The sequence below is a fragment of the Protopterus annectens genome, chromosome 12.part0 (assembly GCF_019279795.1).
Source record: "Protopterus annectens isolate FY-2018-M chromosome 12.part0, PAN1.0, whole genome shotgun sequence".
NCBI lineage: Eukaryota > Metazoa > Chordata > Ceratodontiformes > Protopteridae > Protopterus > Protopterus annectens.
The window spans coordinates 1,157,012,375-1,157,039,648 of NC_056746.1; the positions used below are offsets into that span (position 1 = coordinate 1,157,012,375).

At 41.4% G+C, this 27,274-nt stretch overlaps 1 protein-coding gene across 1 annotated transcript in view; it reads right to left on the bottom strand.

Moving 5' to 3' along the window:
* RBL1 (RB transcriptional corepressor like 1) overlaps window positions 1-27,274 on the bottom strand; it is a 2,331,004-nt gene that overhangs the window by 272,893 nt on the left and 2,030,837 nt on the right. Inside the window, exon 18 of the mRNA XM_044089002.1 lies at window positions 27,199-27,270. Within this exon, the coding sequence (XP_043944937.1) occupies window positions 27,199-27,270 (72 nt within the window). The remainder of the gene's footprint in view (window positions 1-27,198; window positions 27,271-27,274) is intronic.

The window sequence follows — 27,274 nt, forward strand, 5'->3', positions numbered from 1 at the left end:
AGTTAGAAAAAATTGGAAAGAGAAACTGAAATAGTGATTTACAAGAGAACTATGGGAGGATACATGCATGGCTGCCAAGTATGCAAAGTCCAGAAGGTTTATGGTCTTTGATTGATTGGAAGTGTTTGCATAGTTATTTTATAACCCAAGCAGATATCAAGGAATTTTTCCTCAGGTAGACAGCAAATGTTGGAGATGTTATAGGGATGAAAGAGGTAACTGGGAATATGTTTTTGGAAGTGTAATGAGTTGGCAGATTTCAACAATTTCCTAGAGTACTCTCTCAAAAATATTGCGTGAACAAATAGCTGTAACAAAGGATATGATTTTTTTTTTTTTAGCTGGGACTCAGGATCTGAACTACCTAGACATAGTAAGGCATAACTAAGTTTATTTCTGTTGGCTGCCAATGAAGCAATTACTACAAAATGAAAATCAAAGTCTAAACCAACAGTATTTGAAGTACTGAATATTATAAAAGAGAGAAAAGAACTGGAAGAGGGATCTTTAGAAAAGGGAAGCAGCAAACTACATAGAAATTAATGGAAATTATGGGAAGAATACACGCAGAATAATGTTCAGAAAGAAGACAAGGAGGTATAAGAGAAGGCATGAATTCAGCAATTTATGTTTGACTGATGATAATTACAAAGTAAGAAAACAAGTGTGATGTATAATGTTTTCTTCAGCAAAATGAATCAGAGGGGGGAGACACGACAAAAATAATATAAAAAACGTGAATACAGTTAGCGCTTTCACATCACAGATGCTTCTTCAGACCATGAATAAAACAACATAAGCTAAACCACTTTATATACTTTTTAAGCTCTACCAAGTTGCTTTTAATTAATTGATTACATCTATTCTGCACTCAGGTTAAAGGAGACAGCATATTAATAGGTATCTAGCCAAAGACATAACTGCAGCTAACTAACCCCAACAATTTAATACACAAACTTACATTTCATCAGTAAAGTAAAAATCAATAAAACAAGTACAGAGTTTTTAATAAAACATGAACAATATAAACAGATTTTATAAATGTCTTGTTTTTAGATAGGGCTTAATCAATGTTTTATCATTAAGCCCTGTTTTTTTTTCTGCCTGTAACTCAATAATTCATTTTAACTCTCTTAATTCCAGTTTATTTTTCATGTCACTCAGCCTTGAATCTTGAAAAATACATTCAATAACTTTGAATTGGAACCGATGTGTTCCCCCTGCACAGATAGCATGTTTGGCTAGAGCACTTCTATCTCGTTCATTATTTCTGATGGCAGTCAAATGCTCTCTGACCCTCTCTCTCAGTGAGCGAGTGGTCATGCCAACATAGAAGGAATGACAAGCTAAACACACAGTCAGGTATGCTAAATTCCTTGTTTACAGTTTGCCTTAACTTTAAATTCATACTTCTTGTTTGTTATAGGATGTACAAAGTTCATGTTGTCACTCAAAACATCACAGACACTGCATTGCCCACATTTATTAAGGCCATAAATCATCTCCTTGGACTTTTTTGGTTGACAAAGTAAACTTTTGAGATTCTTTTTATTTTTGTAACAATACCTTGGCCTCTGGCCTACAATCTTCAGGGTCTGATTGCAAAATGGACCAGTTTTTATCAATCACATTTTGTACCTTTCTAACATTCCCAGCATATTCTAAGTAAATGGGTAGATTTTTAGCAGTATAATTTTCTTTCAACTGTTGGGAAGAAGTATCATGGGTATTGCTGATATGTGGTTTTGCCATACCTTTCCTCATAGATTTAACTTGCTGAATCCCAGTATCTACCTCACTTCTCAGATATTTCCTCTGTAACAATTCATTTCTGAAAGTTCCCATATCCTGTTCAAAATGTTCCTCTTCCATATCTAACCCAGATGTGCGCATGGCCTGACCTTTTATGATATTCCTATAGATATAGGTAGGATGCATACTGTCTCTACTCAAAACATTATTTTTTCTACATTCTTTTCTAAATAATCGGAAGATAACTTCCCATTAGTGTCCTTGAATACAGTCACATCCAAAAAAGATATTTCAGTCGAGGAGACAGAATACGTGAACCTCACAAAATCAGTAGTGGTATCTAGAAACATAAAAAATTCTCCTAACTCACTTTCTGTGCCCCCCCCCCACACAAGGAGGAGGTCATCAACAAATCTCCTATAGAACAGAATTTTATCAGCAAATATCTCATGTGTCAAAACATACTGTTCTTCCCAAAAGGCAAGGACCATGTTGGCGTAGCTATTGGCACAGGGTGTTCCCATAGCTATGCCTAACAAATACAGATAGTACTTCTGTTCAAAAAGAAAGATGTTGTTTTCCAGAATAATTTCTATTAAAACACATAGAAATCAATTATTTTCATATCATAGGAGCTATGCAGGCTTAAATAATTCTTACCTGCCTCCAACTCATATGTGTGGGGTATCACAGTAAAAAGTGAATTAATATCCATAGATACCAATAAACAGTTGTCTGGTTGTTCAAATGAACTACAAAAAGTCCTACCAATGTCAGACAAAAGTTGTTTTGTGTCCTTCAGTACATAAGATGAAGTACTAACTATTGGTCTTAAATTATTTTCAACATATTTAGATATTGAATGTGTAATCCACCCTTGACCAGACACTATGGGTCTTAATGGTGGGTTAGATCCATCTTTATGCAGTTTTGGAAGGCCCTGAATGAGTGGAACAACAGGATTTGTATCAGTAAAAAAGTCCAACAAAGACTTAGAAATCAAATTACTTGCAAAACAGTCATACAATTATTTAAATACCCGGCTGCAGCATAATTCTATGTCATTTAAACTGACTTGCTTATATACTTTCCCATCATTAAGCATTTCTTGCATAGAGGCAACATAATCTTCAGTATTAAAAACAGCAATTCCCCCACCTTTGTCCACAGGACGAATAACAATACATGCATCATTTCTTAATTCAAGGAGAGCTTCCTGCTCTTCCTTACTTAAATTAAAGAATTTGCCCTTATTATTCTGACTTTTAAAACTAAGTATTTCTTTCAATTGCGTTTCACAAACATTACAAAATACTTCTAAAACCAGATTCATATCAGGAACAAATAAACTGAGTTTTTCAAAGTCATTAAAAAGTTCAAAATTGTTGCTGCCAAATAAAGTTTTCAGCATAACACTGCGTGCAAAATATCTTGTATCCAAAACATTACTCACAAAGTCAGTGTCTGAAGCTGGAATGAAAGTCAAACCACGTTCAAGTATGGATTCCTGATGCTTGGTTAACATTTTACTAGAAAAGTTCACTAGCAGTGTTCTCAGGTTGTCGCCATGTTCCACATCCTTTTCAAATCTCTTCCTACCGCCCCTTCCTGGGAAGGCAGTCTTGTCTTCCTCCCCCTTCTGCTGGACTGGCCCATTCACGACGAATCCATTTTGCGAAGGGGAAAGGAGGGCTGCATTAATGTGGTTTGAACCATCTCCTTTTTTTACAGATTGAACAGCCATAGGAATTTCATTTTGACTGTTACTAATTTAAATATTCGAAGTGTGTGGCATTTCTGTTACTTCTAATGCCTCTGTAGTGTTTGGAGCATTATATTTACCCCTTCTTAAGCTAAGGTTGTTGTTCAGAGTGGCTACACTACTGACTTTCATTGCTTTGTGATGTATAATGTTTGCAAATGTAAATAATGTTAATATGGTTTGTTTACTGTTAATGTACATTTGCTTATGTTTTAATTGATTATTTAATAAAATACCCCACAAAAAGTCTTGTGAAATGGGGTAAGACTAGACTTCTGGTAGATGAGAGAAATACAAGGTGCATTAAAAAGCTGGCTTTAACATTGTCTGGTAAAGACAGAATCCTAAGCCTTGCATTCCCAAGGATTCCCACTCCTCTTTTCTTGACATACTGGAAAATATTAGGGTTCAACCAAACACCCTAATAATGGGCGATTTCAACTACCCCACCATTAACTGGGAAAACTACTCATTTACCAACTCCTTCGCTCAACGCTTTCTGGAATTCATAAATTCCAATGCCCTGGATCAACTTATCCACACCCCCACCAGGGGCAACAATATCCTAGACCTAGTCATTACCAACACGAGTGACCGGTGTTCCACACCTGAAGGCAACTTCTCATTGGTCAGATCCGACCATAAGCTAATCACCTTAGGTATCTGCATCCCGCCCACACCCACCATTAAGGAAACCACGGTAAAAAATTTCTCCAAAGTCAACTTCATGCTTCTTAAGACAGCAGGGGCGAACTTCATGACACCCGTGCAGATAGACAATATAGTTATGACTGCTGAATCCTACACAAATGCACTCTATAAGCACTTACACGAGTGCATGGATCGTGCTATCTCAAACAGAACCAAGATGCTATCCCTCCAAAAAAAGGAAGCCAATCTGGTGGTCCCCTGCCATAAACAAACTTTACAACAGAAGGAAGAAACTGTTGCAAAAGAGAGTAAAATCCCATGAGTGGAGAAGCTTCCTGATCAGCCTCAGTAAGAAGTTGAGATCCCTTATAAGATCCTCCAAAGCTAGCTATGAAAACAAAATCCATAAAGCATTCTATAGCTTTGTCAAGAATCTCAATGGCAACACCCAGATCTGCTCTGAGTTACAGAACAACGGCACAAAATTTACAGAACCAATTGATATTGCCAGCATCCTAGCAGATAGGTTCACTGCTAACTTTACCCCCCTCACCCCCTAAAGGGCCCATATCTATACAAGAAGAATGCAAAGTCCCTGTAATCACATCTATGCAGGTAAAAGCTGCACTCTCTAAAGCCAAAAACACAGCATCCATGGGACCAGACAACATCCCAGGCTGTGTTTTACATGAGCTTCAGAACTAACTGGTTCCCACCTAAGCACCATGTTCAATCATAATCTCATGTCAGGCTTTGTTCCCACTGAACAGCGCACAGCAACAGTTATCCCACTCCACAAAGGGGGTGCCACCACTGATCCTGGGAACCTTAGAATCAGTGGCGATCCTGGGAACTATCGCCCTATTAGCCTGACGAGCCTGGTTTGTAAGGCCATGGAACATATCATCAGGGAATTCATAAACAAAGACATTGGTAACCTCCAAACTCTGGACCCCACCCAGTTCGGGTTTGTGAAAGGCAGATTATGCCTCCTGAACCTGATCAACTTCTTTGAGGTAATCACCAAAGCCGTAGACAAAAGTAAGGTGGTTCACACAGCCTATCTTGACCTCACCAAGGCTTTTGACACCATCCCCCATTCTGGAATTATAGGGTATAAATCCCTACGTCACAAGATGGGTTGCCAACTGGCTCATTGACAGAACCCATACTGCAAAAGTTGCAGACTCCAAATCTGACTTCAAACCAGTGACAAGTGGAGTACCACAGGGTTCAGTCCTGGGACCTCTCCTGTTTGGTATCTACTTTTCTGAAGTACAGGCTAATGAAGTTCACAGATGGCTGTAAACTAGGAGCCATAGTCGGATCCCCAAATGATGTGGACATCCTACAGAAGGTCCTCACTGAGACAGATGCCTGGTGTCAGAGGCATGGCCTCAAAGCTCAATGCCAAAAAGTGCATTGTCACCCCCTTTGGTAAAAACTCTGTACCCATGAACTACAACATAAACGGCAGTCTACTTAACGCCTAATGTGTGATAAGAGACCTTGGGACCCAAGTGGACAGTAGTCTCTCCTTTGATAATCACATCACCACAACAGTCAGGAAATTCTTCTATGTGGCACACCTCATCACAAAAGGGTTCTCATCCAGGAAAAAAAGAGGTCAGTATTCCCCTCTACTTGGCACTCATTAGACCCAATATAGAGTACAACGGCCCTTTTGAAATGTACCTCACAAGACATCTGCAGCAGCTGGAAAGGCCACAGTACTGGCCTCAGATGCCCTACAATGACCATCTCAAAAAACTCCAGCTTTACTCTGTAGCATATCGCCTACTCCGAGGAGATCTCTACCTAACATATAAAGCTATGTCAAACCCAGAGCTGTTGGACATGCTACACCTAAAGAAATCCCAATCCCTCCGAGCTACATGCTCTAGGGACCTAAACCTTGTCACCACAATAAACAGGACATGCTGGAGGGATAGATTCCTGTCCCAGAGACTTCCTATACTCTGGAACAAGCTACCCATCTATGTCAAGCAAATTTCCTCATTAGCACTCTTCAAGAATAATCCTGATGAGTGGATGGGAAATAGGAAATACACCCCGGGGATCACTTCTGTGGCTCTGCTCGACAGGGGCACAGGAAATTAACTTTCTTGGGTGGCGTAAGCCAGGGAACCTTGTTAGCTAGGCTTACTTAGGCCCTTGGGCTGATAGCCTAGTACATACCTATGAATCTATGCATAGTGCTCACTGACATGTTGCTGCTGCCCTGGCACAGGCTTTAAGAGTACCATGCCCACACTTAATTGTGTGTTGTTTTTACTTCAGTGGCAGTCTGGCATAATCTGTGTAGTCCACTGCCTTACAGTCTCAATGCTAACCTCTTTCATTATACCCCCACCCTATTTGATTAAGGATATCTGTCTGATACTGGAGCATATGGTTCTGATAATTAACTGTACTGATACTATCAGTAGAGGGTATACACAGTTTCCCTGCCTCAAAATGATCTGGGATGCAACTCTCTTTTCTCACTGGGAACAGTGCTATTACTTGAAGCCTGCTCAGGCCCCCTAGCAGTATTAACGAAAACCACTGCAAGCTCAGCGCAGATGAGGTTCTAACTATGGACCAGATGACCTGGGTTCGATTAGTGATCTGAGTGCTGGAGGAACCAGTGGGGGTGGGGAATGATGATGCACAGCCTGCTTGCATCTCCTTGGGGTTGACAGCTTGGGGCAAATGCCCCAAGGTACATATCTTCATCTACAATCTCCTGCAGAGTACAGAGATGGATGACGACATCTGCCCATGTGGGAGGGGGGGGGTAGGACTACTGGAGGTGAAATCACTCGTGGAGATGAGTGACAAGCCCTGAAACCACCCTACTGAATATCCAAACCTTGGTTCATTGCAGGCATGTGCAGGGGTACAGTACATGGGGGGGGGGGCTACTGGATATGAAATCACTCATGGAGATGAGTGATTAAGTCCTGACACCACCTTACTAAATATCCAAACCTTGAGCCATGCAGGCATGTGCAGGGGAACGGTGCATCTTAATCCCTCTGACAGATGCTTGGATGACAGCCACAAGAAATTGGTGGGAGTCAGCAGTTGTGGGAGGCATCAAAGTAATAGAAGTCCTCACAAGATCTGTAACTTGATTTTTATACAGCTTAAAGAATTTTGTCTTAGCACTATAAAATTTGTCAGGATTTCCAAAATGGCTGCACACTGAGCAGTAGGTTGACAGGACTTCCCTCTGTGTATAAACAAAGTGTTAAAATAAGACCAGTAAAAGAAATCAGTTTCCATAAAATCAAGTTACTGGTTAGTTATTACACCATGGATGCTAGTAAAAAAGAAATTTGTAGAAAGTAACAGAAAAAACTATCAGGAAAGGGAAGTAAAAAAAATCTGGTTGGGAAGTACGATCTTTCGGCATTCCTTTTGTATCTTTAGTAAGACCTGGGAAGAATGGGAAGTGAAGGGAAGGAATAAAGGTGCTTCTCCTTGTAAGGGAAAGACATTGCTTCCAATTTCCAAGATTGATACAGTAAGTCCTGATGCAGAAAAGTGGAAGCTCTATTTGTTGTTGAGAGAGGCAAATAGATCTATCTGAGGCACTCTCCCATTTGTGGACTATGTCTAGAAGATCCCCCTGTCCAGCATCCATCCATTCATGGGGGGGGGGGGGGTCTTCCCTTGATCTCCTTAGACTTTCTGCTAAGATATTTTCCTGTGAAGGAAAGTATATTGCTTGGAGAGAGATTTGTTTGTGTGGCCTGCTTCCAAGCTAAAACGGCCAGTCAGTGCAACTGGTAAGATCAGGTGTCTCACAACTTGTTTATGTACCACATGACTGCGGGGTCTGTGAACACTCTTAAAGGAACTGGTTTCCAGTGGTGACTGAAGATCCACAGAGCTTGTGGTACTGCCTTCATTTCCTTCAGATTGATGTGTTCTGGTCTTAAGGTTTTAGCCAATGTCCCTGAACTTTCATGTTGACTGTTCAGGCTTCCCATGTGCTGTCTGATGCATCTGTGTGCAGCTCCTGCTTTGGTGTCTGCAATTTGAAAGGTAATCAAGGGTTGAGCTTTATTTGTTCTATCCACCAAAGGATCTCCTTCTTTACGCAAGGTAGGAGTGGAAGATGTGTATCCAGTGGCTGTGAATGCCGGGACCAGGTGGAATTCAGGTACCACTTGATTTTCCTTATGAGATTGGTACGGCTGCTGTCATAAGTCCCAGAACTCTGAGAATTTCTTTTGCTGTACACACTGGAGGGGAGAGGGAAGAAGAGAGTGGAAGTAACTGGACAAACTTTCCACTCTGGCTAGTGGAAGGAAAGCCTGCATAAGTCTGGTGTTTAACCTGCAACTCAAAAAGACAATGAGGTTGATTGTGAATAACAAGTCCTGAAGCAGGTACAAGAGGAGATGTGTCAATAGTATGTGCCGAGATAGAGCTTGTGTTAACAGGTCATGCAAGTAGGCAAATATTTGTATTCCCTTTGGTCTGCAGAAAGCTATGATGTATGTGAGGCATTTTATTAAGATTCTTGGGGCTGTAGAAAGCCCAAAGGGCAAAGCAGAGAATTAAAAATGTGATGAGCTAGCAGAAAACCTCAACAATTTCCTGTGAGCAAGACGGATAGGAATGTGACAGGTAGGCATCTCTTTGGTCGAGGAACACTATAATGGAATAACACAGTGGTTACGATCTTCACCTCATACTCACAGGAACCAAGGTTTGATTCTGACCCCGGGTTACTGGCTAGGCTTAAAATGGTCCTTCAGGACAGCTAGCCTAATACTCACCAATGAAAACTAAAAAGGTCTGGGCCAGAAAAAGAGGTAAAAGGGTATGCAGAGGTAACCTTAGAAGGAAGGAACCTTCAGAAATGTGTTTAGAGCAGAGAGATCCAGAAGTAGTATACAGTCCCCTCCTTTTCTTTCATTAACAAGAAACATCTATATTAAATTTTCACTTATGACACAAGCAGTCATACATTTATAAAAATGAAAACAAACCATACTGACATACTAGTTGCAAGCATTTTACATCACAAACCATACTGGCCAAATTCTAGTTGCACACATTATACATCACTTATAATATACCCAATCATAGTCAGTCAGACAGACATTACATAGCTGATTTAACCCTGCCTTCTTTTAAACCTCAGTCCTCCCCTGTATGTACTGTTCCCACAATTTCCATTTTTTTCTATGTAATTTGGTTCTACCCATTTCTAAAGATTCCAATTGTAGTTGTTTTACCTCCGTTACTATACTTACTACTTATAGTGTAGTTGGTTTAGACTATAACTTCTATTTTCTAGTAATTGCTTTTTTGGCAGCGACCACAATTAGACTCAGCAAGGCCTTACTATCCAGGCAATTCCGATTTTGTATCACAGCTCAGAAAATTAATTTCCCTAATTACACCAATTTGCTCTCCCAGTATCTCAGACAGAGTAGTCTGCAGGGAATCTTTAAAGTCTGCCAACTCATTACACTCCCAGAATGTCCCCAATTACCTCTTTCTTCCAGATCACACCTCCAACATTTGCTGTCTACCTGAATTTTCTTATGCTCCATTATAGCAGATTTAGGTGGAATATAAATAGATGCCAGTGTAGTCTTCTTCCCTTCCCTTTCCTGTAGACCCTTAGTACTACAAATCTAACATTATTATATTTTTAAACTCTTCTATCACTATTGGAGCTCCTCTTGCAATTAATATAAGTGCGTCTCTTTTCCTCTATCCCAGGTATTCCACTGAATAACCATCCTGAAAATCTTTCTTTATCATATTCACGTTCTGCTCTTTCCAAGTGCATCTCCTGCAGCACAGCTATTTGCACTACATATGTTTAATACAGTTCACTACTCTTTCCGTTTTGTATTTTTATCTGTGAGGTCATTGACATTGACATTACAGAAAACATCACTGTATTAAAAAGTTACTATTCCCACCTTTTATGTGTAAAAGCTTTTTTGTTAAATGTCTAGTTAGAGTTTTTGTGTTACATGCACATATACTGTTTGTCAGGTTGAATGTTTATACAGCTGTTTCCTGTCATATTCTTTTCAGTCTATGTCATATCTTAAAAAACTTTTTGTTTACCGAAAGCCCTCGAACAAAAACACATCCCCCAATACCCTCCTAAAACCTATTAACTTAATATTAACACACAAATCTTTGTACGTCTTCAAATACTGAAGTTTTACCCTCCTAATAGAAACAAATGCCTCAAGCTGAAAGCCACACTTCAAGACTTGAGTTAACTTAAAAGAAAGGTTATCCATGCTAAGATGCATGCTGCAGCCTGTGCTTCTACTAATTGCTGCCTGGTTTTGTCTTACCTTATAGCTCTCCCAGTTGGGAAAACACTAGAATGCTTTAAGAGAACATTATCTCCTAGCCAATTTCCCTTTATCAGATGTCTCCATGGAGACATGAGGACCAGATACAGAACTGCTACCAAGCATATATTTATTTGCTAGAAAAAAGCCTTCAATATTATTTTTCATTTACTTACTTTCTCTTAAAACATCAGTTTGAATCTCATGCCTACTTCTCGACATTCCCTGAACACTGGAATAAATGTACTCCTCTTCTGCCTTGTATACATTGGGTAACTATTCTTACAAACACTTTGCGGACTCCCACTTTTAGTACTTTGTCCTTCTGCCACAGTTTTGTCAGAAGCAACTCCTTCTGCTGGTAGGATTGCATCTTAATATTAAAAGTCTAGGTTACTTCTTCATAGGCAGGTTTAGAGCATACACATGATGTGCCCTTTCAATTAACAACTCCTGCGGTGGAATACCAGACCAGTTGCTTATTTGTTCTTTCATAATATTAATACAGTCTGTTCCTTCCAGCTTCTCTGGTACAGCTGAAAATCTCAGGTTTTCCCTATGTACTCTGTCCTCTAATTCTATTATTTTTTGAAACATATCTTCTTGAGCAGTCTCATATTCAGCCAGTCTTTTCTTCATTTCAGCCTCTGATTTTTGCAATTTTATTACCTCATCTGAATATATATTTAAAGCTACTTCCATTTTTTCCAGCCTTTTGTAGTTTGTGTTTCTGTACTCCATCAGTGTTTCATTTATTTTAACCAGGTCTCTGTGCAGTTGTCTTACACTTTCCTCTAGATTACTGGAAGTCATGTCTGGAGCTTGCACTGCTTTTTGCTGAACAGCTGCAGTACTTTTCCCAGTCAATGTTTTTTTCTCATCATTTTTAGCTGATTTTTTCAGGTTCTCTGTATTTCTTATCCAGGCAGCAAGTGCACTTACTAATCAGTTACTGAAATTTATCCAGAAACACAAAAGTCCACTGACTTTCTATGCTGAGTTTCTGTTTTCACATTGGGATAGCAAGAATTAAGCTGTTAGGTCAATACTCAGCCATCTTGGAAGTCGCATTCTCCTTTTCCTGGTACAAAGAACAGAAACCTTTTCCCATGTATTGAGATGGAACTGGTTTTACTGTATCCTATTGAAACAGAGTCTGAGTGATTGGATACAACAGCTGAATCTGGTTGTGAGGATGCAGAGAATGCCCACAAATAGGGGAAGCACCTTCTAAGTTATTCCTTACCCATGCTGAATGGAGAGGACCCATTTGTCTGCTATGATGAGAAGCCAATTTTTTAAGGTTGAAGAGAATCTTTTGGAGAGTGGCAGGGAAGGACTGAGAGGTGGAGAAGGGAGCAGACAGTAGTTATGTAGACTTGTCTGAGTAAGAAGGTCTCCCAGGTCTGGAGTCCCTGTCAGTTTTTTTTCCCCTGAAATCTCTCGTGGGGGGGGGTGCAGCCATATTACGATCCATCGAGTCAGGGGAAAACACTAGCCCAAATAATACGCTGAAACAATTAATGGCTGACTAAGGGCAACGATAATAGAAAATATAAACTATGTCCCCACACAGCAAATATAGCAAAACTGCATAAAATACAGCAGAAAAGTACAGTTTTGTACCTACCATAAATGTAGATGTTCGAGTGTAAACACTGCTGCAGTCATTACACTTGGGTTATCCTGCCGTCAGGCGGTGCCGGAGTCGGCCAGAGTTCCAAAGTCTTGGTCTGGCGTCAGTTGCTGTTGCCTCCTCCCTGACGTCAGTGCGACAGGGGTATATAAGATGCAGCCAACGCCATTTTCTTCAGTTTTTCTTGCCCCAGATGTCAGGTGCCCCCAAATAGGTAGGCAATTCAAATTGCTAGTAAAAATAATACAAAAGAAAAGCAAACAACCATTTTTAGTTACCAGCAAATACTCCCCATAGGTAATAAAGGGTAGATGCCCTAGGTAAATACCAGAAAATAAGAGGGGAAGGGGGGAGGGTAACCTGGACTGCAGCAGTGTTTACACTCGAACATCTACATTTATGGTAGGTACAAAACTGTACTATGTTCATCGTGTTACACTGCTGCAGTCATTACACTTGGGTGGAATCCCAAAGCTGAGGTAGGGAGGCTGGATCTATAAGGCATTAGGGGTGGCTATAAGGCCCTGCAGTACAGCAGTGGCAAAGCCAGCTATGGATATGGAGTATAAAGGCAAATGGTAATGTTTGGTGAAGGTATGCACATAATTCCATGTTGCTGCTTACAAAATATCCTTGGTAGGTACTCCTCTGAGGTACGCAGTTGAAGTGGCTGTTGCCCTGGTGGAGTGAGATCTAATGCTGCTAGGTACAGGTTTCCCATGGTGGGTATAGCAGAAACGCATACACTGTCCTATCCATTTTGAAATAGTCTGCTTTGAAATGGCTTTTCCCTGTGCTCCTGCAGCGTATGCTACCAATAATTGCTCAGATTTTCTGAAAGCTTTGGTTTTGTCCAAGTAGAAGCGTAACTGTCTGTGAATGTCCAAAGAATACAGTAGTCTCTCCCCTTTGTTCTGTGGTTTTGGATAAAAAGTTGGCAAGTGAATAGTTTGGTTTACAGCCACACTTGATACCACCTTTGGCATAAACGTAGGGTTAGTTCTTAAAGACACCCTGTCCTGGTGGAAGATGAGGAAAGGTTCCACTGCCATTAGTGCCTGTAATTCTGAAACTCTTCGTGCTGATGTTATTGCCAGTAGCAGAGCAGTTTTCCAAGAGATGTATTTTAATTCTGCTGTGTTAGCTGGCTCAAAAGGAGGTAAAGTTAATTTTTCCAAAACAAAGTTGAGGTCCCAAGTTGGAGTAGGTGCTCTACAGGGCGGTCTTATGTTTTTAGCCCCTCTGAGGTATTGTTTGAGCAAAGGATTAGAAAAAATTGGTGGATCTGTGTTGTAATGAGCAGAGATAGCTGAGGCGTGGATCTTGATGGATGAAAAAGAGAGGCCCTTGTCCAGCATCTCAGTTAAGTATTGCAGTATCTGAGGAATGTTTGGGACAAGAGGGTCAAGGCTGTGTGCTTAGTTTCAGGCACAGAATCTCGTCCATTTATCAGAGTATGCTTTCCTGGTGCTAGGTCTTCTGGCCTCCAGAATGACATCCATAACAGCTTTGGAGAGAGGCACTGCTTGCTTGACTAAGGAATCTTCCATGCAGCTAGATTTAAGGTCTTTAGCTGGCTGTGAAGTATCTGATTGTTGTGCTGTGTCAGCAACTGTGGGATTTGAGGCAAAATCCAGGGTGGTTCTTGTGCTAAGTTCTTTAAGATTGGGTACTAGTGCTGGCGTGGCCAGTCTGGTGCAATCAGGATCATTTTTGGCTCTTCCTGCCTGGCTTTTATGAGTACCTTTGGAAGGAGAGGTAAAGGAGGGAAGGCGTATACTTGTAGTTTTTTCCAGCTGAATGAGAGGGCATCCACTTTCCATGCTTGTGGATGGTAGCTCCTTGTGCAGAATTTCTGTAATTGACAGTTTTTTGGGGAAGCAAACAGATCTATGTCAGGGCTCCACCATTTTTGTGTTATCATTCTGAATATTTGTGGGTTCAGTTCCCAATCGTGTGGGTCCATAATGTTTCTGCTTAGGTCGTCTGCCAGTGTGTTTTTCTCTCCTGGCAGGAATTGTGCTTGCAGATGAACTTGGTAGTTTAGACCTGTGTTCCACAAGGCCATGGCTTGTCTGCAGAGGGGGTAGGAGTGTGTTCCCCCTTGCTTGTTTATGTACCAAATAACTGTGGTGTTGTCTGTCTTTAGTAGTAATTGTCCTGGATGCAGTAGGTCCTTGAAAGCTATAACAGCATTTTGTACAGCTAGCATCTCTCTTTGATTGATGTGGAGATGTCTTTGCTCTGTGGGCCACTCACCCTGGATACATTTTCCTGCTATGTGTGCTCCCCAGGCGTAATCCGATGCATCTGTTGTCAGTGTCTGCCTGGCTGTGGGATGAGTGAAAGGCTATCCCTTGTTGAGGTGATAAGCTTGTGCCCACCATCGAAACTTCTGTTGTAGGCAAGGAATTAGTGGTATAACTGTTTCCAAACTTTGACAGTATTGAGACCATACGCTCTTTAGGTACCATTGTAGCATCCTCATATGCAGTCTGGCATATGGAATTAGTAGTATGCAAGATGCCATGTAGCCCAAGGCCTGCAGAATTTTTCTTGCAGGGAGTTGGGTCTTTGTTGTCATTAATTGAAAACATTGAGTCAGTTGTCCTTGTTTGTCTGGCGTGAGACAAGCCATTTGGGCCGTTATGTTCAAGCTGGCACCCAGGAATATTATCTGTTGTGAGGCACTAGTTTTGATTTATTTTCGTTTACTGTGTACCCCAGGCAACATAATAACTTTTTTACGTACGCCAGATGCTTTAGTAGAATGTCCTTGCTCTCTGCTTGAATCAGGCAGTCGTCCAGGCATGGATAAATTTGAATTCCTTTTTGCCTGCAAAATGCAATTACTGGTGCCAGGCACTTTGTTAAGACCCTGGGCGCAGTAGATAAGCCAAAGGGCAGTGCAGAGAATTGATAGTGCATTGAACCAGCTAGAAATCTGAGGTATCTTCTACAGTTTTGTCTGATAGGGACATGCAGGTATGCCTCTTTGAGGTCCAAAGTCACGAGCCAAGCTTTCTTGCCCAGCATGGGAAGAAGGTGCTGTAGTGTCAACATCTTGAATTTCGGAACATCCAGGTAAGTGTTTAGTGTAAAAAGGTCCAGAATGGGTCTCCAGACTTTGTCCTTTCTGGGAACCAGAAAGAGTCTTGAGTAAAATCCTTGTCCTTGTTCCTGTGGTGGTGCCTTTTGAATAGCTCTCATGTCCATGAGTGCTGTAATTTGTTTCTGAGCCTCTGCCCATTGATTTGGTGGCAGATTTGACATTCCTTTTAGCCTTGGCAGTGTGTGAAAATGGAACCTGTAACCTTGAGATACAATGTTGAGAACCCATTTGTCTTTGGTGATGCAATGCCAGTTGTGATAGAAAAGTGCCAGTTTTCCTCCTAAGTGGGCTGCCAAGAGAGAGCTGTTTGGCAGCTGTAGTGGAAAGTCATTGAGGCTGTTTTTTATAAGGTTGAGGCCTGTCTTCCCCTTTTTTCTGGCCTGGTGTGCCCCATTGTCGAGGCCTATAAGGGCCTTGTGTCTGATCTCTACCTCTTGGACGTCTGTATCTGCCCCATTGAGGTCTATCTGTGACTGGAAAGGACCAATTCTTTGTTGGCCAATTTCTGCTAAAATGAGGAGGCTGAACCTGTAAGAAATATTTCACCGTTTGCATAGATTTTGCCTTATCCTCCATATTCTTTAATACCTCCTCTGCCTTAACTCCAAACAGCACATCCCGCTGCAAAGGTGCATCCAATAATTTGACCTTAACATGATCTGGTAATGTATGTTCTTTTAACCAAGCATGCCTTCTAATGACAGAGCCTGTAACTGCTGCTCTACAGGAGGCCTCTAAGGAATCAAACCCACATTGCAAAGTATGTTTTCTCACTTGTTCAGCTGCATGCAATAAATCCTGCATTTCTTTTAAGTTAGGAGGATCTGAATCTGGAAGCATCTTATGTTTCAACTGAGACATCAAAAATTGCTGATATTTTAGCACGTGAAACTGGCAATTCAAGGCTCTCATTGCTAAAGTTGCAGACATATATACCTTCTTTCCCCATCTGTCTAATGCTCTGGAATCTCTGTCAGAGGGAACTGGGTTTTTTGCTGATGAGGCCTTAATCCCTTTGGGTCCCTGAGAAATAGTTTCAGGGTCAGCAACAGGGCTTTTGTACAGAAATTTGTGAGAGTCAGGGACTCTGTAATATCTATCAGGTTTAACTGGGGGTGGGGGTAAGGAGTCAGGGTTCAAACTGGATTCAGTGTACACATCATCCACAATGTCTAAAACTGGCGGGATAGCAAGGGGTCTGTGTTGAGGCAATAAAAGGAAGTCTCTGAGCCTTTTCTTGGATTCTGAGTAATCCTAGCCTTCCCAATGGAAATGCTCCCTCATGGTATGTTAAGGTCTCCCCAAAGGAGTAATCCTCAGGCGGAGAGGCTGATGGAATTGATTCCTCAGCATCAGAATCCTCATAAGGGGGTAAAGAATATCCTAGGTCCGAGGAAGAGTCTGAGGAAATGGACACCTGGTCAGAAGATTCATAGTCTGGATCCTGTCTGGGCCTTTTATCAGGAGGGGGATGGGACCCCCTGATCAGGGTGATTAGGTCCTCGGCCATTTTTAGCATTTATTTCTTAGGCATGTAAGCCTGTCCTGGAGAGAGTTGTGTCTGTTTCTTTGCTTTTAAGGGGGGCTTAGACTTAACAGAGGGTTTAATGGTTAACTGGGTAGGTCTGAAAACACCCTCTGTAGCTGTGGATTGCTCAGCTACTTCGGTTTACTCTGTAGGTTTAGGATTGGTAAGCTGAAGACCTAGTGCGTCCAAAGGCCCAGCCAGCTCCATGAAGGTGTCGGCGGTGGTCTGTGGTTCTGTGGAAGCGGTCGTCAGGGGCTGCATAGGCGCCTCGCTGAAAACCGGAGAACCGGCGACCAGCCTAGAAGAGGCCTCGTCGTCAGTTTTGACCTCGGATGCCTGTCCTTGTTCTTGTGCTTTTTATGCATTACGGTCATCGGAATTTCCGACGGCATGGTGTAATTAAATTTTCTACCCAAATAATGTTGGGCAAAATCAAACCGACGTTTAATAGTGCGCTTGTTAAACCTAGCACAAAACCGGCAACCAGTGACTTTGTGGTCAGGGCCTAGGCATGGAATACAATAGGAGTGGAAATCCTTATGAGGTATTTGCTTCCCACAAGAAATACAGTTATTAACTTTTACTGACATCAGTCTGAGGCAAGAAAAAGTTTCCCCAACGGGGTACTTAGCTCTTTTAGAAGACCTCGGTTCTGGATTCGGAATGAAAATCTCAGGAGTCGGCCGACTGGCACTTGCAAACTGCTTCTGCTTCTGGCACCGCACGGCAAGAAAGACTGAAGAAAATGGCGTCAGCTGCATCTTATATAACCCTGTCGCACTGACGTCAGGGAGGAGGTGACAGCAACCAACGGCGGACTAAGACTTTGGAACTCTGGCCGACTGCGGGACCGCCTGACGGCAGGATAACCCAAGTGTAATGACTGCAGCAGTGTAACACGATGAACATCAGTTTAAAATGTGTTAAATTTTATACTACAACCTGCACTGTGTAGTAAACAACAAAACACACAGTCGCAGTACCAGGTAAAATTCACTTGTCCAAATAGTGCCAAAAAATCAAATATATGCCCTTAAATTTTAAAATGGCATAAATAAGTCTTTACTTAAAGAGTCTCTTGTCAGAAATGAAAAAAAAAAACACAAAATGCAAATAAAGTGATCTGTGGTAAAATCATGATTTAATGACTAAAACAGTTCTAACAGTGTTGAATCTGTAATAAATATCACACAAATGAAGACAAAGGTGAAAAAATGCAACATTTTCTTGTCAGAACTTCAAAATTAAGCAGAAAAACAACAGAAATGAGGCACAACTGAGGGAGTCCCTACTGTTCAACTGACAACACCATAATATGTTACAATTCCCAAAGGAATTAGTAGTAGATATGAATTACATTAAAATAAAAAGTTAACACACAAATAAAATTTTAAATAAAAAAGAAAGAAATCAAAAGTATATAATGATTAAGTGGAAGGGAAGTTCCCAAAGGGATCTTACCTGAGTCTGGAAGCTGTAATCCCCCAATGCAAGCTTCTGAGGAGATTCAACTGAGTGATTCCTACAGCTGGCAATAAAAGACTGAAACACTAGCTCCAAGTGACAGGGGTTAAACTTAGCTAGGATGGGAAGGGCTTAGGCAATCCCCATCACAGGGAGTCAGAGGAGGAAATTCAGCTCTCTAAAAAGCTGCCAGTGTGGATTTGTGTAGGCACAGAACCCATATGCACTGAAGCAGTGATAATAAAGAACATCAATGGGAGTATATCTGTATGGCTGCCAGGTACTCAACAAATTCCAAGACAGTTTAGGATTTGTGTCTGGAATCTTTTTCACGGATATTTATAAATTCCCAAGCAGACCAGATATTTTTTTTCTACAGGTAGATAGTAAATGCTGGAAGTCTGATGGGAAAGAGAAAGGTAATTTGTTACATGTGTTTTTGGAAATGTTAATGAGTTGGCAGATTTTAAACATTCCCTACACAGTATTTTGTCAGTAATGTTGGGGGTGTAATTTGTTGTAACTAAGAAAATGATTCTTATGATCTGGGACATAAGCTCTGAATTGCTTAGACATAGTAAAACCTTACTAAGTTTAATACTACTGGGTGTCATAACAAGCAATTGATAGAAAATGGAAAATTAAAATGTAATGTAAACAAACTGTAACTGAAGTACTGAATATTGTTAGAAAAGGGAAAGAGCAAATTAAATGTAAGAAAATGGAATCTGTATGAACAGTACAATAACAAACAGTGTTTGGTCTAATATTGCTACATACTCAAGTGTGCTAGCTTGCACTGCATGTAAATTGTTTTTACTACTGTTTTTGCTACTTTTCTGTATAAAAAAAAAAAAAAAAAAAGTAAGCCTGTTTCCTACCTTTCCTGTAACTAGTGTTCCAGATACAGATTTGCTGTATCCAGGACTGTATGTAAGCTTCTGAGCCCCCCAAGCCTTTCTGTGTTGGAGGGAAGCCTTCTAGCTTATCGGTGGGAGTGGTAAGCACTAGGTAACCTGTCTACCACATAAGGAGTGGTTCTGGCCCAGAAATTGTAGCTATGGCCGTTTGGCAATCTCTTCCATCTCTCTCAACTTTCCGATTTGAAAGCCTGCATTTGCACTTGTTTCTGTCCTGTAACTCGTCTAGTGCAGATACAGATTCTTAGTTTTAGCACTTAAATTTGCTTATTCATGCTCAGCACTTGTTCAAAACTTGTAAGCACTAAATAAGCTACTAATGTGGAGCTTTTCTCCCCGGGCCTCTGCTAAAAATGGACCTACGTCCAGTCGGACACTCCCGGTCAACAAATTTAAATAAATAAATAAATAAATAAATTACTATAGCACTCAGTCTTCATTACCTAGAGGAAAGCTGTTTTTGTACTTACTTTTCTCACTTGCTTATAGAAAAACAGCTCTTGTACTAACCTTCCTCATTTATCTAGAGGAAAATAGTTTTTTATTCAGGCATGTCCAAAGGTCAGCTCCCAGTGTTCTCTCCTATCTATCTGATGAATCTGGGCATCCTGAGGCAATGTAGAAATTGCCTCATGTACACAGACAACCCTCTCCTCCTACCACCCACCACTACAACCTGTGAGAGATGCACTTATCTAGCCAAACTGGAGGTAAAGCTCTCTCCAACCAAGACTGAACTTGACAGTCATGAGGAGAAGGTAAACATTTGCACCACACATCACATAGTCTCACTAAATCTACACCACCAAAATCCACACATAGTAACACAAAAACATTTGCAGAGGCTCTCAATAATAATCTGTCTAAGCAACAGAGACCTCCAAAGCAGAAATGCAAGCAACCTCCATCCTCCAACACAACACAAAAGACACATAGCCCACAGACTCAGTGTGCCACTCAACCACAGCCAATAAGGCAAAACAACGTACCCAACACACTAGTCATAGGTGACTCTATAGTCAGGCAAACTGATGTCCCACTCATCAAGCTAAACAAGGAGAAGGTTACTGTCAGCTGCCTGTCGGGTGCCAGGATCCGCCACATAACCCACACACTCAGGTCACTCCACAACAAGTACAAATATGACTCTGTCATTGTCCATGTTGTTGTGAATGACCTGAGACATACCTCCCTGGACTACATGAAAAGAGACATGGAAGAGCTCTCCGATCTTGTAGCCCAAGCAGGTATGACCCTAGCCCTGAGTAGCATTCTGCCATCGCCCCGAATGATATCGCAGTACAAAGACAAAATTATTTACTTCAACGATTGGCTAAGCTTCTGGTGTAATTCTGTGGGGATCCAGTATCTGTCTGCTTGGGATGATATGGTCGACAGACCACGATGCTTTGCCACAGATGGTCTGCACCTGTCGCCCCTGGGATTCCGGATACTGGCTAAGGCTCTTGCTACCCCTATAGTGCCTTTTTTAGGCAAGGTTCAAATAACAAATTCACCACCATAACAGGAACAGGCAAGCAAAATCTGAGGGTAATGCTACTCAATGCTAGAAGTCTAAATCTCAAAATGCACTCACTTGAGGCACTCCTAAAAATGGAGAACATTGATATCTGTGAAGTGACTGAGAACTGGTTCAAGGATCCAGACAGCACCCCTGCATTACCAGGCTATAATTCATACCACACTTTTCGGCCATGTAACCTGGACCGAAACACCAAAGGCAGAGGTGTGTCCATATTCATTAAGGATATCCACACCTCCAGGCTAGTTGCTCAGCATAATACATCCGAGGTTATTCAAGTGCAACTAACTCTGGGCAAAACTGCAATCCAAACTGTAGCTTGAGACAGATCCCCCACCATGCCCCAGGATTTCTACTTCTCTTTTCTTGATGTACTGGAAAATATTAGGGTTCAACCAAACACCCTAATAATGGGCGACTTCAACTACCCCACCATTAACTGGGAAAACTACTCATGTACCAACTCCTTATCTCAGCGCTTTCTGGAATTCATAAACTCCAATGCCCTGGATCAACTTATCCAAATCCCCACCAGGGGCAACAATATCCTAGACCTAGTCATTACCAACATGAGTGACCGGTGTTCCACACCTGAAGTCAACTCCTCGTTGGTCCGATCCGACCATAAGCTAATCACCCTTGATATCCACATCCCACCCCCATTAAGAAACCACAGTAAAAAATTTCTTCAAAGCCAACTTCATGCTTCTTAAGACAGAAGTGGTGAACTTCATGACACCCATGCAGATGGACAATACAGTTACAACTGCTGAATCCTACACAAATGCACTCTATAAGCACTTACATAAATGCATGGATCGTGCTATCCCAAACAGAACCAAGACGCTATCCTACAAAAAAGGAAGCCAATCTGGTGGTCCCCTGCCATAAACAAACTGCACAACAGAAGGAAGAAACTGTTGCAAAAGAGAGTTAAAATCCCATGAGTGGAGGAGCTCCCTGGCCAGCCTCGGTAAGAAGATGAGATCCCTTATAAGATCCTCCAAAGCTAGCTACGAAAACAAAATTGCCACTAATTCCAAGGACAACCACAAAGCATTCTATAGCTATGTCAAGAATCTCGATTGCAACACCCAGATCTGCTCTGAGTTACAGCACAAAGGAAAGAAAATTACTGAACCAACTTATATTGCCAACATCCTGGCAGATAGGTTCAGTGCAAACTCCCCCCCCCCCCCACACCCGCTAAAGGGCCCATATCTATACAGGAAGAATGCAGAGTCCCTGTAATCACAACTATGCAGGTAAAAGCTGCACTCTCTAAAGCCAAAAACACAGCATCCATGGGACCGGACAACATCCCAGGCTGCGTTTTACACGAACTTTAGAACGAACTGGCTCCCCACTTAAGCACCATGTTCAATAATAGCCTCGCATCAGGCTTTGTGCCCACTGAATGGTGCACAACAACAGTTATCCCACTCCACAAAGGGGGAGCCACCACTGATCCCGGGAACTATCGATCTATTAGCCTGACGAGCCTGGTCTGCAAGGCCATGGAACGTATCATCATGGAACTCATAAAGACATTGGTAACCTCCAAACTCTGGATCCCACCCAGTTCGGGTTTGTGAAAGGCAGATCATGCCTTCTGAACCTGATCAACTTCTTTGAGGCAGTCACCAAAGCCGTAGATGAGGGTAAGGTGGTTCACACAGCCTATCTTGACCTCGCCAAGGCTTTTGACACTATCTCCCATTCTGGAATTATAGGTAAACTCACTAAACTAGTTATAAATCCCTATGTCACAAGATGGGTTGCCAACTGGCTCACTGACAGAACCCACACTGTAAAAGTTGCAGACTCCAAATCTGACCTCAAAGCAATGACAGGTGGAGTACCACAGGGTTCCGTCCTGGGACCTCTCTTGTTTGGTATCTACTTCTCTGAAGTACAGGCTAACACAGAAGGCTTCTGGCTAACGAAGTTCGCAGATGACTGTAAACTAAGAGCCATAGTCAAGTCCCCCAATGATGTGGAAATCCTACAGAAGGTCCTCGCTGAGACAGACGCCTGGTGTCAGAGCCATGGCCTCAAGCTCAATGCCAAAAAGTGCAGTGTTACTCCCCTTTGGCAAAAACTCTGTACCCATGAACTACCACATAGGCAGCAATCTACTTAACACCGAATGCATGATAAGAGACCTTGGGACCCAGGTGGACAGTAGTCTCTTCTTTGATAGTAACATCGCCACAGTAGTCAGGAAGTCCTTCTACGTGGCACACCTCATCATAAAAGGGTTCTCATCCAGGAAAAAAGAGGTCAGTGTTCCCCTCTACTCGACCATTACAGAGTACAACGCCCCTTTTGGAATGTACCTCACAAGAGAGCTGCAGCAGCTGGAAAGGCCACAGAAGTACCTCACAAAGAGGATTACTAGCCTCAAACAAACAATGTAGCTTTACTCCGTAGCATATCGCCTACTCCGAGGTGATCTCTGTCTAACATATAAAGCTATGTCAAACCCAGAGCTGTTGGACATGCTACACCTAAAGAAATCCCAATCCCTCCGAGCTACACGCTCTAGGGGCCTAAACCTTGTCACCACAATAAACAGGACATGCTGGAGGGATAGATTCCTGTCCAAGAGACTTCCCATACTCTGGAACAGGCTACCGATCTATGTCAAGTAAAGTTCTTCATTAGCATTCTTCAAGAAAAATCTTGATGAGTGGATGGGAAATAGGAAATACACCCCGGGGATCACTTCTGTGTCTCTGCTCGACAGTGGCACAGGAAAATAACTTGCTTGGGTGGCGTAAGCCAGGGAACCTTGTTGGCTAGGCTTACATACGCCCTTTGGTCGATAGCCTAGTACCTACCTATGAACCTATAATAATGTTCAGGAGGAGAAGCGAGACTTAAGGAAAGGCAGGAATTGAGCAATTTATGTAATTCTGGAGTGAATGACTGTTAAACAGGAATGTGCATACTGCATGAAAAATGAAAGTTCCGATCTGTATTGTCCTATTTTCTTTTAGTTCTCCGCATCATCCTATCGACATCGGCCCTGGTAAGGCTCCTTGAAAAATGGGTAGATCGCACTGATGAGGCTATCAAGAAAGCCCTCAATGGTCTTTTTTCCTGCAGGATAGGAGAATGTAGCCTAGGGCTAATGGGATCCAGGGGAAAAGAGTAAAGTTGGTGAATGAGATCAGATCCAACCTGCCCCAGGATCCGATGGGTTCAACACTTTTGGTGCCAGACCTTGGGAGAACTGTCGGGTTGGGTGACCGTTTACGAGCTTCTCGACACTCTTCTCAAGAGTCTTGCTTCCCTGAGATTTTTCCCCTTCTTTATCCTTGTTTTTCTGCACTAATTTTCTGACCATTTTAAAAGGAGAAAAATAAGAATAACAGATCCTTGCTCAGAATGCAGCAAACCTTTCAATATCAGTTTGTCCTTACGATTTTGTAAGGCCTTATGTACAAAAGAGACACATGCCTTGCAATTAGTGTCCAAGTAGGCTACCCCTAGACAATAAACTCACAGGTTGTGGGGGGTCCTGTGGGAAATTTAGTGACCACACTTAGAGCGCTTTTTAAAGCTTTTCTCTGACATGTTTATTACAGTAAAAAAACACAACTCCACAATGACACAATATTCTAAGAAACTCACAGCACTGCTAACAGCCTAGAAAGATAAGGCAAAATTAAAAACTACAAGAAAAGTCTTTTTTTTTTTTGTAACCAAACAATTTAGAAATTAAAGGACTGAAACCGAGGGCCGATCCAGCAAAGCAGAATTAGAATATAAAGAATTAGCTATATAACATTTTGGGACTACTAACTAGGGTAGGGACATATAAAGAAAGCTAAGTGTAAGATCAAAAGAGAGAAAAAGAAGTAATTTTGTTTAACCTATTGTCTATTAAGAATGGAGATCAGAGCCCTTTAATCTCACAGCCGTTTGGTTCAGGCAGGAAACAAGATCTGAGGTATCCTAGGAGAAGTACGAAGGGATTATGGGTTGCGGAGGAGTCATATCCCTGGGTCCATGGGTTTGGAAGTACCAAAACCAGATCCATGTCTGATCTGAAACCCAGAATCAGATGAAAATGGACACTGGAAAAAAAGTGTTACTATGTATGTTACCTCAGTCACTGTTCTAGGTGTGGTTTTACAAAAATGTTTGTAAAAAAAATAAATAAATAAAAGTAATTTTCTGACATGACATGGACTCACAGGAAGACGACGTAGAGTAGATGTTCTCTACTTAACTGTAACCACTGATGTAAAGGAAGTCTGATGCAATGACCAATAAGACACATAAATAAGGTTCTGAAAACGTAAACTACAATTCAATAAGAGCTTCTCTGCAGTACAATGAAGAAAGGTACTCAATGAAGTATACACAGAGTTGTTAAGACCCGGCAGCCAAGCCAATAGCAAACAAAGCATGCACAAATGGTAGGGAAATATCCTAGCACAGTAGGCACATGCCAAAGGAGCAATAGACTGAAAGCATCAAAAGGTGAAATCTGGACACAGGAACAATTCAAGTGGCTCAGAAGCGTTACTACTCCAAGATAGTCCCTAATGTGAGGAAATAGGAGGTTTGAAGGTGACAAAGACATGCAACTGATTTCACTATTCAGGTCTTTGGATAAGCTAGAAAACAAACTACATAGACTTCCCTTGGGATTTAAAGGCAGTGGCATAACCAGAGTGGAGAGAGAGAGAGAGAGAGAGGGGGGCAACTGTCCTGGGTGTCATGTGTTAGGGGATGTGATCATCTGCCAATCCAGATTTATTATGCAATACTGGCTTTTAACCTAAGCGTTGTAGAGCTCTGTGTGTGGTCTAAAACATAACAAGCAGTTTGCTACAGTTTAAAAGTAAAAAAAAAATAAATCGCTTTTTGTTGCAGTTTATAAGAATTTTTTTAAGTAAAACATGGGTGCCTAGCACTCTGTGCAGGTAACACATGAACTGTAGTAACTGTTTTCTACATTTGCAGCAAGCACTTTGCTACAGTTTATAAGAAGAAATTTTTTTCCCAGTAATAAAGTGAGTGCTCTAGTGCTCCAAGAAGGCAGAGTATAAACTGTTTACTACATTTGTAGTAAGCAGTTTGCTACAGTTTATAAGAAGAAATTATTTACTAATTTTATTTTAAAACAATGGAGGAAGTTGGGGGCAAGGCAAAGAATTGGACTTGAGTGGCTGGGCAAGAGGGAGGGGGGTGCATATTGTGCATCTGGCCACCTGGTTGGTGTGCCACTAGAAGGAACATCTGTTTTTTTCTTTCTTTTGCTGTTCACTTGAAGAGCTGAGGGGGTGGGGAGCTGGTTCATTGGACTGGTTCAAGGTGCTGATTGAGCTAGCTATGCTTCAGAAGGTGCAAAAAAAGTCTCAACAGTCCAGGGCTCTTTGAGCTGAGAAGATGTTCCCACTATGTTCCTAATGACAGCATGGAACCTATAGCTGTTACTTATTATCAGGAGTCAAAATCCTTAGTAAAATTTCAAACAGTTCTGAGAACCCCCTGCAATCAGAACAATTTTACATCATGTATATAGTGAGAACCAGCTAAAACAGTACATCATCCTCTTCTCCTTGGATCTTTGTCATTTAATGCAAGAAGGGGCCTCATGAAGAAACACTTGTCCTGTAAACTTCATGAAGTCAGTAAGTCATTATCATAGAGTGATATTTGTGGTAGTGTTACCTTAGACAACAAAACTTAGTACTCAAATTTGCGCGTGCGCACACACACACACACACACACACACACACGTATGTGTGTGTGTGTGTGTGTGTGTGTGTGTGTGTGTGTATATATATATATATATATATATATAATTATATATATTTATATATATACATACATATACATAAACATATATAAATATACAAATACATATACATATATATATATATATATATATATATATATATATATATGTATGGGTATACTTCAGAAATTTGAAATACCACATCGTCAAAGATGGAATCATCGAAACGAAAACTTTGAAATCTGAAAACATCAAACACTCGGAATTCGGAAAGCCATCCCTGGCAAAAGAACCACTTAGTCACCAGGTCAAACAAAAGATAATGCAGCACGTAAAACCCTCCAAAGTGGGGGGGGGGCTTTGCCCCTACACCCCCTGATGTGGGGGAAGGGCTGTGCTACCCCCCCAACTAAATTACCAACTCCGAGATCACACTACAGTGGGGAAAGGGCAATGTTCACCATGGTGGCCGACTGCTTCTGTTCCCAGGGTTTGTTTTTGATGGTCTGGGTGTTCGCTGTTTTCAGGATTCAATGATGTTGTTTCGATGATGTCGTCTTCCACCACCTGGTCTTTCGATATGTTCGGGTAGACCCATATATGTATGTGTGTGTATATATATATATATATATATATATATATACATATATTTGTGTGTGTGCATGTGTATTATATATACATCTTGTAAAAACTAAAGGTTTTTTTTTTTTTTTTTTTAAACTTACATGGCTGTTGGCTTGTGGCTGGCTCCTGTAGCATTTCATTATATCTTGAAAAGTTCTGTCTTCCTTTGTTACCTTA